At 33.5% G+C, this 13,098-nt stretch overlaps 2 protein-coding genes across 4 annotated transcripts; both read left to right on the plus strand.

Moving 5' to 3' along the window:
* Positions 1-4,426: 4,426 nt before the first annotated feature.
* LOC112735108 (uncharacterized) lies at positions 4,427-5,614 on the plus strand. The gene has a single exon (XM_025784681.3). It carries the CDS (start codon positions 4,427-4,429, stop codon positions 5,612-5,614), a length of 1,188 nt encoding a protein of 395 aa, XP_025640466.2.
* Positions 5,615-8,233: 2,619 nt separating this feature from the next.
* LOC112732347 (uncharacterized) lies at positions 8,234-12,372 on the plus strand. 3 transcript variants are annotated; one of them, XM_025781049.3, is made up of 7 exons: positions 8,234-8,817; positions 8,912-9,159; positions 9,331-9,534; positions 9,626-9,718; positions 9,828-9,935; positions 10,932-11,325; positions 12,075-12,372. In XM_025781049.3, the coding sequence occupies exons 1-3, from the start codon at positions 8,265-8,267 to the stop codon at positions 9,511-9,513; spliced, it is 984 nt and encodes a 327-aa protein (XP_025636834.3). In that variant the 5' UTR covers positions 8,234-8,264; the 3' UTR covers positions 9,514-9,534; positions 9,626-9,718; positions 9,828-9,935; positions 10,932-11,325; positions 12,075-12,372. The 3 variants fall into 3 exon arrangements, with proteins under 3 accessions (XP_025636834.3, XP_072068202.1, XP_072068203.1); XM_072212101.1 differs by having other exon boundaries at positions 12,078-12,372; XM_072212102.1 differs by lacking the exon at positions 12,075-12,372 and adding an exon at positions 11,514-11,971.
* Positions 12,373-13,098: the final 726 nt, after the last annotated feature.

The following is a 13,098-nucleotide window of genomic DNA, read 5'->3' on the forward strand; positions in this document are numbered from 1 at the left end:
ATGTCTGCGAAAAACATACTAATTGGAAATGTTCTTAACATATTCACAACATTGATCAAAATTCTTAATCAAAATAAACTATGTTAAACTTAGTTAAAGAAATTCATTATCCGATACAGCGTCTTATATTCTTACAAGGTGGAGACACGTCGTGAAAAGTTCGTGCACGAGCTATTTCTTTTAATGGATGTATTATAGGGATCTTAAGCTTTAATTCACATCAAGTTTCATTGTAATCGCTTTAAAATTGAATTTCGTACAATTTTTCAAAGTTCTGTCCTTGTCCTAGCAATTTCTAAAAAACAGCAGGCAGGAAAGTTTTTACAAAAATAACAAAAAATTAATTCTAACTCATTGTTCCTAAATTTTGGTGGGGCTATACTAGACACCTTCAAGTTTGATTTAGAACAAGTTTCAGACTCACACCACATCATATGAGAAAGTTATGTAACTTTAAATTCTGTTCTGTTTTAATTTTTTCAATCATTTTTAAGGCAACATACAAGGGTTCAAATCCTAATCCACCCACTAAGAGGCTTCAAGCATTGTTATCAATAAACTCAAATACACACATTTGCTAAACTTTTAAAGCATTCTAAATTTGTGAAACAAACGAACCCACTACAACAATTTTGATCTACGGCAACATATATTCAAAACAATACTTAAAAAGTGTTGTCTAAAATAATAAAAAGCAACTCTTAATATTTATTGCAAAAAAATAAGACTATTGCAACTCTTTTAAATCAACATGTTATAAATGTTATTTTTTAGTTAATTAAAAAACATAACAAAAATGTTGCTTTAATAAATTAAATAGACAACATTTATTGTATTCATATATTACATTTTATAAAAGTTGCTTTAAAATTTTTAATAAACATCAATTTGTAAATGTTGTCTAAAATAAATTAATATTTTTTTTTAAATTATAAGCTTCTCTCCAAATATTTTAACAAAATATTTTTTCCCACTTTAACTAAAAAAAAGAAAAACAAAACCCCTTTCCTCCACGGGTCTTCAATTCATCATCTTCTTTTCCTTTTACTGAAAGAAAGTCTGAGACAAAACCCCAACCCTAACAAGCACAAAATCATCTTCATCTTCCTCTCTTCGATGATGGCAATAGAGGAGACATTGACGTGTGCTCTTCTTTGCTAATTCATCCTCATCTTCATCTTCCTCAGACATTGACGTGCTACTAAATCATCTTCTTCTTCGTCTTCTTCTCTTCGAGGATGGCAATGGAGGTCTTGACACGCGTTTGAGCTTTGATTCTCTCTGCTTGTAGTTCGAGATTCAATCTTCTCTGCTCGCAATCGAGATTCAATCCACTTTGTTCGCGTTTGACCTTCGATCGTCTCCGCTAGCAGTTCGAGCTTCCATCATTTCTGCTCACTTGTTCATCACCGGGTACCTATGATTCTGCCTATTCCTTTTTCTTTTTCATTTTGAATCTTAATTTTAATAATGTTGATGTTGCTATTATAGGGTTTTTGGTAATAATGTTGCTGTTTCGAGCTAGCCGTTCATATTTGTGTATATTTGTGTATTTTGTAACCAGATCTATAAAGTCTTTAGGTTTTGCTTGCCGTTCATCTATGATCTCTTCCAATTTGCCAGCGTTCTTCTGTTAGGGTTCATCACCGCTGATCATTGTTTTACAGGTACTCATGATTTTATCTCTGTTTTTCTTTTCTATTTTTGTGTTTTGAATCCTAATTTTTGGTTATATGAAATTTGTTGCTGTATGTGTGCATTAGTGTTGAAGCAACTCTACTGTCATTGTGTGCGTTTAATGGAACTGCATGTGTATTTTAAATCTTCTGGTTGAACTTAAACTTGTTTTTACATACATAGCTTTGTGCAGTACCATTTTATTTTGGTTTTTTTATTATGATTTTAAATTTTAGCTTATATATATTACAAAATACCTGTTGTTTTATTATTATAATGGGGATGAAATGGTTTCAGAGATAGGTTATGGTAGAAGCAGTTGTTGAAGTGATTAGTATAATTATTATGATGAGTTGGTGTGTGGAAGGAGTTGGAGTGAATTGGATAACACAAGCTACACATGATTTTTACACTATGATGGTTATCTTTGAGTAGGCCATGGATGATTGTGCTCTGAAGTGTAAGTAATAACAAGCATGTTTGGGTCTGTTCTGCTCCTCTCTACTTGTTTCCTTGCTGAACAACCCTTTGAGCTGCTGCATCTATAATACCCCCTAATAATAATAAAAATAAATAATAATTAATGTCACAGACTTATTCATCTTAAGAAACACAAATTTAACCTCTCTATCACCAACAATAATCAAATTGACAATGTCATTTCTTCAATCAATAATAATTAAAAGGAGATATTGCTTTTAACTTTGGGTTGCTAAAGAAATTAAGTGAAGCTTGTTGAATAGTATGTGGTTGTGTTTTTTAAAACCTCAAAGGTGTGAGTGTTGAATGGTCAAGAAACATGGAAGAGACACAGTAGTACACTGCAAGAAATTGATGATTTCAGTTATAGGTCAGCAATATTATATAACTTACTATAAGAATACATACACATATTGATATTAATATGTGCATTATTATTTGTTGCATCTAGCTAGCGTGTTTTTACAATTTAATTAATATTTGATGGATGTTACCAAGAATATTATTGTAATTAATAAGGAGGTAAAGAAAAAGAAATTAAGAATGTGAATGAAGTAGTTACCTTGGATAAGGTGAACCTTTGATAGGTTTCTGACCGTATTTCCTCCAAGCCCACAAATCTGAAGGAACAACCTCTCCAGTTTGTCTGCTGTTTGCAGCTGCTGGTGCAGGAATACACACCACCTTTTTCGCCTAATTCTTCCTGCACATACATTTAACTTAATTAATTTAATTTAAGCTACACATGCATGTTCATTGCAGCTGTTTGATTTTGCTGACAAGTATAGAGGATCGTACTCGCTTTCTTGCCCATTCTACTGCTCCTACTCAGGTTACCAGGTATAATCTGCCTTGGGTAACGATGAGCTTAGAAAAACTCTTCAAACCATTAATTTTTAGTATTTTTCATTTTTTTGTTATTATTTAATCTTTATAAATACTAAATTATTTTTAACATTGGATTTCCAAGTCATGGTTAATTTGTTAGCGCCCTGAGGCTTGCTCTGTAGTCGGTTCCAAGTCATGGTTAATTTTTCTGGTAATGCTAATTTGACTACCTCAACATCTCCAAATTGATCTTTTAGAGACGGTTCTTGTATTTATATTAACATGATGTGTATTTGCACAATTGCTAAAAAATATACATAGTTGTTGGTAATTGGAAATTTTGTGGTTATCAAATTAGTATCATTTTCCTTATAATTTATTCCTTCTTTGATGCTTTTCCTGAGGAATGAAATGGAATTAGTGAATTACCACTTTAAGCATAAACATATATAAAGAGGACCAATTATGAGGACTGGGTCATTGGGTGGGACAGCTAGCTACTGTGGTTGTTTCTAGAAATTACATTATTGAAATTGACATCCTAATCATAATGATTAGTATAGTAGTAATGACAAATTGAGAATAGATTAATAGTGATTAGTTCATTTATGTAGAGTAGTCCACTAAACTAATATTCTTAGTCCTGTTATATTTGCGCATAATAAAATCCAACTAACTAGGCTTCTTTGGATGGCTTCTTTCAACGCCACATATAACTCATTATTTTACAGGTCTCGTCAAGAAAGAAACTAAAAAAGAAAAAAAGAATTGTGGTCTGTGTTCTTTATTAAAAATAATTAGAAAATATTTATTTTTTAAGTTTCTTTTTTTCTCATTTCATCTTATTTTTTATTTGATCTCCTTAATGCATCTAGATGTTAGTACTGATCATACTTGGAGACAGTTTTCATTAAATAATACTGCACTTAAAATAGACATCCATTAATCCTGACTTGAGTTATAGTTTTAGTTCCAACTTGATAATTCACTATGTGGTCTGCAGATACTTAATAAGAACTGGATCTGTTCTTTTTTAAATTTTCTAAATAGAATCCTATGTGAATGAAAATACCTCATTTATGCTGATCCTGTTTTGAATGTTGGAAAACATAAAGTTTTTAATCTTGTTCTATTTCAGGTTCTTTTGTCAATTTGCTCATTGTTGACGGATCCCAACCCTGCTAAGTATGAAGCTACTGCACGCAGCTGAACACTAAGTGCAAATTATTGCGGCATGACCTCGTAAGATATTTCTATCTTATACTTATTTGCTTTTATATGTTTATGTTATTCTTTTGCACTTTTTAATATATTTTATATTAAGTAACTGTGCATATATAGCAAGTTTCAGATTCCATTTTGATAAATAAAAATCGTTTTTAGTTTAATAGTAATATCACTATGAACAATTAGGTTTTCCCAGGACTCATCCAAGAACTGGATGAGTTTACCAAGACATAGCCAAGAGTTTAGAGACGGCATCAATAGATTCTTGGACTATGCTTACTCCGTTGAAAATCCTCAAGGAGAGGAAATTCTATGTCCTTGTGCAAAATGTTGCAACTTCCTTTGGGGTCAAAGAGAGTCTATTTATAGCCATTTAATATGCTTTGGATTTGTCAAGGGCTATACACGATGGGTTAATCATGGGGAAAGTGTAATTGGTATGGATGTCGATACTGGTGATACCGGTGAGATTTATTCATGCGATGACATTGAAGGCTTGCTAGACGAAAGGTTTAGGAATGTGGCAGATGTTGAGGGAGAAAAAGAAGGTATGAACGAAGATGCAAAGAAGTTCTATAATTTGGTTGACGAGGCTAGCAAGGAACTATATCCTGGTTGCAAGGGATTTTCTACGTTATCTTTCACCATCCGACTATACTTGTTGAAGTGTCTACATGGATGGAGCAATGCCTCGTTCACTTCCCTCCTGGAGTTGTTGAAAGAGGCTATTCCTAACTTGAATCTCCCTTGTTCTTTCAACAAATCCAAGGCTATGGTGAGAGATTTAGGTCTTGATTATAAAAAGATTGATGCATGCCCAAATGACTGCATGCTATATTGGAAAGAGCACGAGAATGAAACATGTTGCCATGAATGTGGAACTTCTCGTTGGAATGAGCCTGTGGTAGTTGAAGGTGACATATCTTCAAAGAAAGCTCACAACATTCCTGCAAAGACATTACGGCACTTTCCCCTAATTCCCAGGCTTCAAAGGCTATTCATGTGCTCAAAGACCGCTAAGAATATGAGTTGGCATCAGGAAGAGCGTAAAAAGGATGGAAAGCTAAAGCATCCTGCCGATGGTCAATCATGGAAAGATTTTGATAACCGACATTCAGAATTCGCCAAGGAACCTCGTAACTTGAGACTTGGTTTGGCGAGCGATGGATTCAATCCGTTTCGAACCATGAGTATATCTCATAGCACATGGCCGGTTATTTTAATGACTTATAACTTGCCACCATGGATGTGCATGAAACAAGAATACTTCATGCTTTCTCTGTTGATCCCGAGACCAAAATCGCCAGGAAATGATATTGACGTATACCTGCAACCATTGATTGAGGAATTGAAGGAGTTATGGGTACTTGGGGGTAGAAACATACGATGCCGCAAGAAATAAAACTTTTCAAATGCATGCAGCTCTCTTATGGACAATTAGTGATTTCCCTGCATATGCAATGTTATCCGGGTGGAGTACAAAGGGGAAACTAGCTTGCCCTTCTTGTAACTCTAGGACTTGTTCTAGTTATCTTACACATAGTCGGAAGATGTGTTATATGGGTCATCATGTTTTTTTGCCCGAGGAACATCCATGGAGAACTAATAAAATGTCATTTAATGGAAAAGAAGAACATCGAAAAGCTCCACCGTTGCTAAAGGGCATGGAAGTTTTAAGTCACTTAGATTCTATGGAGAACTCCTTTGGGAAGACAAAAAAAAAGGTGAATGAAGGCCCGTGGAGGAAAAGGTCAATCTTTTTTTATTTACCTTACTAGAAGTATAACACATCAAGACACAATCTTGATGTAATGCATATAGAAAAGAATATAGTTGACAGTATTCTTGGAACTCTCTTGGATATATCTGGAAAGACAAAAGACCACCTAAATGCTCGATATGACTTGAAAGAAATAGGCATTCGTAAGAATCTTCATCCAAAAGAAATAAGAGGTCATAGAAAAGTGAAGTTTGCAAAAGCATGTTTCTCCATGACTAAAGCTGAGAAATCAATTTTTTGTGATGTCTTGAAGAAAGCAAAGCTACCTGATGGTGCTGCCTCAAATATTTCTCGATGCGTGAACCTTGCAGAAAGAAAAGTATCAGGTTACAAGACTCATGATGCCCATTTTATGCTGCATTATTTGCTGCAAATTCCCATCAAAAGTATACTTCCAGATTCGGTCGCAATCCCTTTAATTCGGCTTGGCTCTTTTTTTCGTCAGTTATGTCAAAAGGTTATCACATTAGAAGAGATAAATCAATTGGAAGCAGAGATTGTGATAACACTATGCCAATTGGAGAGGATTTTTCCTCCTTCATTTTTTGACATAATGATGCATTTGCCTATTCATTTGGCTAATGAAGTGAGACTAGGCGGCCCAGTTCAATTTCGGTGGATGTATCCTCCCGAAAGATACATGTGTACTTTGAAGTCATATGTTCGAAATAGAAGTCGTCCTGAAGGATCTATTGCGGAGGCCTACTTGGTTGATGAGTGTTTAACTTTTTGCTCACGTTATTTACATGATGGTGTTCAAACAAAATTGAATAGAATACCCCGGAATAATGATGCTAATGACTTTGAAGCGGAAATTCCACATTCATTTCCAATTTTGTTTCCTAAGAAAGGCTGTCCATTGGGAGCAAAGAAGGGTGAGATTTTTTCTCTTGACGACAAGTCTCGAAACCAAGCCCATAGCTATATATTATTGAACTGTGGAAAAATTGAAGACTATGTTAGGTAAATCCTACTTACCAAACATATTATTGAACTGTCCATTTCTTTTAATTTTTTTAATTATGAATCATGGTATTATCTCTAGGTTTTACTTACGAAAATCCTAATTTTGGATTTAGAGAGCATGAGGCTGATCAACAAGGAACAAGTTGGGTGAAAGCTAAGAACCATAGTATGAACTTTCCCTCATGGTTTAAAGCACGTGCCATGCGTCAGAATGTTCCAGATTGGATTAAGGAGCTTTCTAGAGGGCCCAACAAGATTGCAAAAAGATATTCGGGGTATTTTATCAATGGGTATAGATTTCATACTAGGCAATGTGAGGCAAGACGCAAGACGCAAAATAGTGGTGTAACTTTAGTTGCGTTGACTACGAGCTTTGCAAGTGCAAAGGATCCAAATCCAATTCATGCAAAAGTTTCCTACTGTGGCAGAATAAATGATATAATTGAGTTAGACTACTTTGGCAATTTTAAGGTTGTATTGTTTAGATGTGACTGGTATGAGACTCAAGAGGATGGCTATGGCTCTTCGTATGTTCAATTCAACAAAAAATGCTATCAAGAAGAGCCTTTTGTGTTGGCATGTCAAGTAGACCAATGCTTCTATGTGCAAGATCCATTTGATCAAAATAAACATTATGTTATGAAGTCAATTCCAAGGGATTTATTTAGCATAGGTGACGAAGATGATGTTGATCCCCAAGCTATATATGAAAAAGAGCCATCTGACCAGTCAATGGGTCCTTCTATACCCAATGATAATGGTGAAATTGATTTGATTAGGGGTGACTTGCACGAAGTTGTTATAGATGCTTCAAAAGGAGTTCTTCTTTCACAAGAATACAACACAGAATCAGAAGATAATTCCGAAGACGACATTGAATGATTTATACTTTTTTCCTTCATTACACTAAATAGTAGGGAAGTGGAATGAAAGATGTATCACTTTTTTATATATGTGTCTTATGGCATGCCTTCTTGTTTATTACTATTAAATAGTAGTCTTCAATTACATCCTCAGCAAACAGCTCCTTCAGTTCCACAATGTTATCTCCTTCAGCTCCTTCTTGTTTATTACTATTAAATAGTAGTCTTCAATTATATCCTCAGCAAACAACTCCATTCAGTTTTTTAATGATTTATTAAAGGCTGAATTTGGTGTTGGGAAAGAACTTTATTTACATTGCCAAATTCTAATGTCTAATGTCATCTTTTATTTTGTTTTGTTTTATTTCAGAAATACAATGGAAACAAGAACTACTCCAAAGCGGAGAAGACTGGTAAAACAGTATCAAAGCAACAAGCAATTCATGCAGAAAAATACAGCAGAAATTCATAAGAAGCAACATTTTATCTCTCCAATGATGGCTGGTGGTCATGGACAAAAGAGAGTGACTCCTATGCCTTCTAAGCAAAGCACTCAAAAAGAAGTCCCACTTTCCAAAAGAATGAAAAGTATGCCGAACCAGAAAATTGGAGCTAGTGAAGAAGAACCAAAAAATCTTAAAAAGCGTCCAACCATGGGTATGGATAAATTTTTGGAGACACATGGGGTTCATTTGGAAAGAGAAGATGACGATTTTGAACCAAGTGCTGAAAATGAAAGATCTATTCAAGAAAAGCAACAAAATCTTAGGAAGACAAATACAAAATCAAGTTGTCAAGCCATGACACTTGATACATTTTTGGAGACAAATGGGATTCATGTGGAAGGAGAGGAGGAACATAGTGGAGCAAATGCTAATGAAGTTGGAGATGATGATGATGATGATTTCTCGGATGATGAGGACTATGTTGGTGAATATGAAGATGAAGTTCTTCATGGTGATGACAATCACCTTATGGAAACTAACAATGTTAAAGGTGCTGCACTTTATACATAATTATCATTTTACTTATTCATTAGCATGTATAGCTATATAATTCATTTAAATGGTTAAATTGCACATATTTATAGATACTCCAAAGACTAGAAGGACACGAGGAAAAACATGGTGTGCTAAAATCCATGCAAGAAGTTGGGAAGAAAGAGAAGAGGTGACTTTTTATAAAGGACAAGCAATGGGACCAACTCCAAGAAGAGTGAATGATTTAACTTACTTTATTGGAACAATGGGAAGGAATAGCGATTTCATAACATTGATGTACACTAGTTGGAAAGCTGTGCCCCTCAAAGTAAAAAAGCGCATATGGAAATATATTAATGTAAGTGTTTTATTTCTCATCTATTTTTTATGATCTGAAAATTTTCAATTTCGTATGGCTTAGCTGTAGTTTTGTGAAAATATATAGCTGCTGTTTTACACTACAGTTTTGTCTTTGTTTTTAGTGTTCTTGAATTGTCATTTACAATTTTTGTTTTGTACTTTTTCGTAGTCAAAGTTCATTCTTCCAAAAGAGGGGAAAGGGTGGGTGATGACTGGTGTTCGAGAAGCTTGGAAAGGTTACAAAACAAGAATCAAGGGAAAGCATTTTGAGAGATATAACAACATTGAAGATATGCTGAAAAATCGCCCTTTAGATATTCCAGAAGTTCAATTTCAAAAGTTAATTGCATAATGGAGTATTCCTTCTGTTAAGGTGAGTTGTAGAATAAATAATTCTGTTTCTTTGTCTTTTTTTATGCTTTTGGTTTATTACATATAACTCCCTTTAATTTTGTTGGGTATAGGCTCTATCTCGTTTAAATTCTGAAAATCGTAAAAAGCAACAACATCAACATCGAATGGGACCTATAAATTTTGCAAGAGTGCGTAATGAAATGGTAATAATTTTGATTTTTTATAAGTTTTTTCTTGTTGTATAATGACCATCTTAAAACTAGATAAATATTATTTTTGGCCATTTTTAATACTCTTTCCCCTTACTTGTAGCGTGAAATGAATGAGAACAAAGAAGACCCATCACAGGTTGATGTGTTTGTTGCAACTCGAACTGGACGAAAAGGAAAAGAGCTTGATTCAGGAACACAAGCTGTTATTGTAAGTCATAATAAGTTGAAGTAAAACTGCCTTAATTTACAAATTGATCTAAAATAAAACTGCCTTAATTTACAGTATTATTTTAAGTCAGATTGTCCTGTATAAAACTTAAGATCCTATCCTGAATATAAAATCCTGGATTCTCTTCTACCCTTAAGATTCCCACCGGAGGGTTTAAACTAAAAAAATGTATTGTTATAGTATGTAATATGTATATATCTTGATTTTAGAGCCTTCAAAGTCAATTCCCCGTGGAGGAGGATTCTTCTTGAAAGCTAATATAATTTATAAATAACTAATTAAGTAGATTTAAAACATACATGATCATGTTTTGTGGGGTCCATAATTAAAATATACATGTGAATTGCTTATGCTTTAATTTATTTAGATATAGCAGGCGAGAAGTCAAAGATACAAATGTTAAATGATATATTACCTCTTAATTCTAATTAAAATAACAGTGACTTGTCACAAACTCACAATAGTGTCCCGTGTCCTTTTAGAGTTTGGGATTTGGTAGGCATTAATTTAAGACAGCTTGCTTTTTTAGGTTTGAAATTAATCAAATCATCCTTTAATTTCTGTCATCTATTTATATTTAATGGGTAGCTGATATGGACATGACTGGTAAAGGACATAAAATCTAAGTTTTAACTTTTAATATGTTCATTATATCATTATTAAAAGTATTAAAAGTTCCCCCAATGAAGTTCTCATCTCAGAAACTTCCATTAATGCTGCATCCCTACTCTCATTTGCTTCCATTAACTCCCTCTTGAGTGTCTCAATTGAAACTATTCACATGTCCTTAAGAACTTGAGAAACTTTCTCAGATTCAGTTCTGTTTGGGAAACTCATCATCACATTATTGCTATGCTTCTTCTTGAACCGAGGAAATAGCCATGACATAACACCTTTACTTTTAGACTGTTTTGGAAAGAAGCATGAGAATAAGTGAGTGGAACAAGCTAAAATTGTTATGTTTTCTTTTAATAGGATAAACTTAAGAGCCACCAAGAAGCTGGAGACACTCTCGAGAAAGCATTTACTGCAGTATTTGGCAAAGAACAACCAGGAAGAGTTCGATGTTATGGGAGGACAATCACAAAAACATCTCTGCAGAAAGAACGGGAGATTGCTAAAATTAAGCAACAACATGCAGAGACTATAAGTTCAATGAAAACTGAACTTCATGAGACAAAAGATAGAGTCCAAAGTTTGGAGGATCTTGTGAAGCTTCTCTTGCAACAGAGTTCTCTTGGCACAAATATTGATGAAGCACTATCTTTATTACGAGCCAAGGAATCAACACATGATATAAATAGTAAGCAATGTTCGAATGGCAACGATCGTCCTTCCTCATCAACTCGTGATCCAAAGTGATGACCAGGTATAACAAAAAAATTTGCAGTAATTTTTGTGATTTATCATTTATTGGGAATGGACTATCAACATTTTTTGCCTTTGCTTTCTCTGTCTTCTGCCATCTTACTTCATGGTGGCTTCTGCAATACACTCTTGCTATTTTTAATCAATCATCTTTTTTTCTTTTTCCTTTTTAATTACTTATTTTTGTAGCGTTGTGCTACTGTGAGGAAGAAAATTTTTTCCTCATTGCTGAAATAATGTGGCTATGTTGGGGAGTGATGCGTGTTGTCACTGCAACAGACTCTAGTAACTGCTGTTTCATTCGCAGGAATGACAGAAATTGTCAAGGGAGTTGTTTCATATCTTTATCTTTTCATTTTTTTCCCCTTCAAATTTATGTTTCAGTCATTTATTTCTCTGTTGCTTTCTCTCAAACATAAATTAATTAATTTTATACGATAGTGATAATAAAAGAATAATCATTAAAAAATAAAAGAGAAAAATCTAATATAGCAGCAACGTTATTTCCTTCCACACCAAACAGTTATGTGAGTGAAGTCTCTTCCTGTGATTCTATGATTCTAAATAAGAACTACTAAGCTAATACCTTTTTGGAGCAATCATCGTTATCTGAATTGCATTTCTCTTTCTCAGTTTACTCAGGTACTTCATCAAACATATACCATGCATCATTTTCCGTTATTGCACCTTTTATGTTTCAATTTTTTTTTAAATGCAACTTTAACTAAACCCCAATTCATTTAAATGCAGCAGTTATTGGACTCAGTGGAGGCAAGAGGATTTTGAGTTCATCATACCATTACTCTGATGTTACCGAAAAGCTTTCATTTGGCACTGATTTTGGATCCACACACTATCAGATTGTTCCAACAAAGTCAAGCATAGATATTTTGATATTATTTTGATTGATATTAATTACTATTTTGTTATGACAATTATTGTTAGACAAGAATTTTATTATTTTGTTGAGAATTATTGATGAACATGTATTAGAAATACTAATTGAACTTTTTAATATCTATTTTAATTAGAATTTCATTTTTAGTTATTTTGTCTCTTTTATAATTATTTTTTATTGTGCACAAATTTATTTATTAATTAAAATAATTACAGATGTATGAACAAAAAATTTTATTGTAAATTTTATTTTTTTATATTTTTATTACAAAAATAATTTTTATTTTTATCAAAAAGGCAACCCTTTTATTAGTTGCATATTTTGAATATTAGACAACACTTGTATGGTTGCATATCCAAAAGAAAAAGCAACACTTGTATAGGTTGCATATCCAAAAGAAAAGGCAATATTTTAAAGGGTTGCATATTCAAAACTAATAGGCAACACTTCAAAGGATTGCAAATTCCAACTTATAAGCAACACGTAAAAGAGTTGTATTTTATTTTAAATAGACAACACTTCAAAAGATTGCAAATTCTAATTTATAAGCAACACGTAAAAGAGTTGCATTTTATTGCAAATAAGCAACACTTTTTAGTAGTAACCAAAATATGAGAGAAGAGATAACACTGCAAAAATGTTATCTCAAACACACCTTTGAAGTGTTGTTGTTTTTCAACCAAAGGCAACACTTACCAAGTGTTGCTCTCAAAAGCGTTGCTTTTGAAACAAAAAAGTGTTGCCTTGATCAAGGCTGCATATGCAACGCCGACCAAAAATGTTGCCTTAGGCCCAAAAGTGTTGCCATAGATCAAAAGCAACTTTTTGTCAGCCTTTAGGCAACACTTTTTAAATGTTGTCTCAACCTGAAAATGT

The sequence above is a fragment of the Arachis hypogaea genome, chromosome 13 (assembly GCF_003086295.3).
Source record: "Arachis hypogaea cultivar Tifrunner chromosome 13, arahy.Tifrunner.gnm2.J5K5, whole genome shotgun sequence".
NCBI classification, from domain to species: Eukaryota; Viridiplantae; Streptophyta; class Magnoliopsida; order Fabales; family Fabaceae; genus Arachis; species Arachis hypogaea.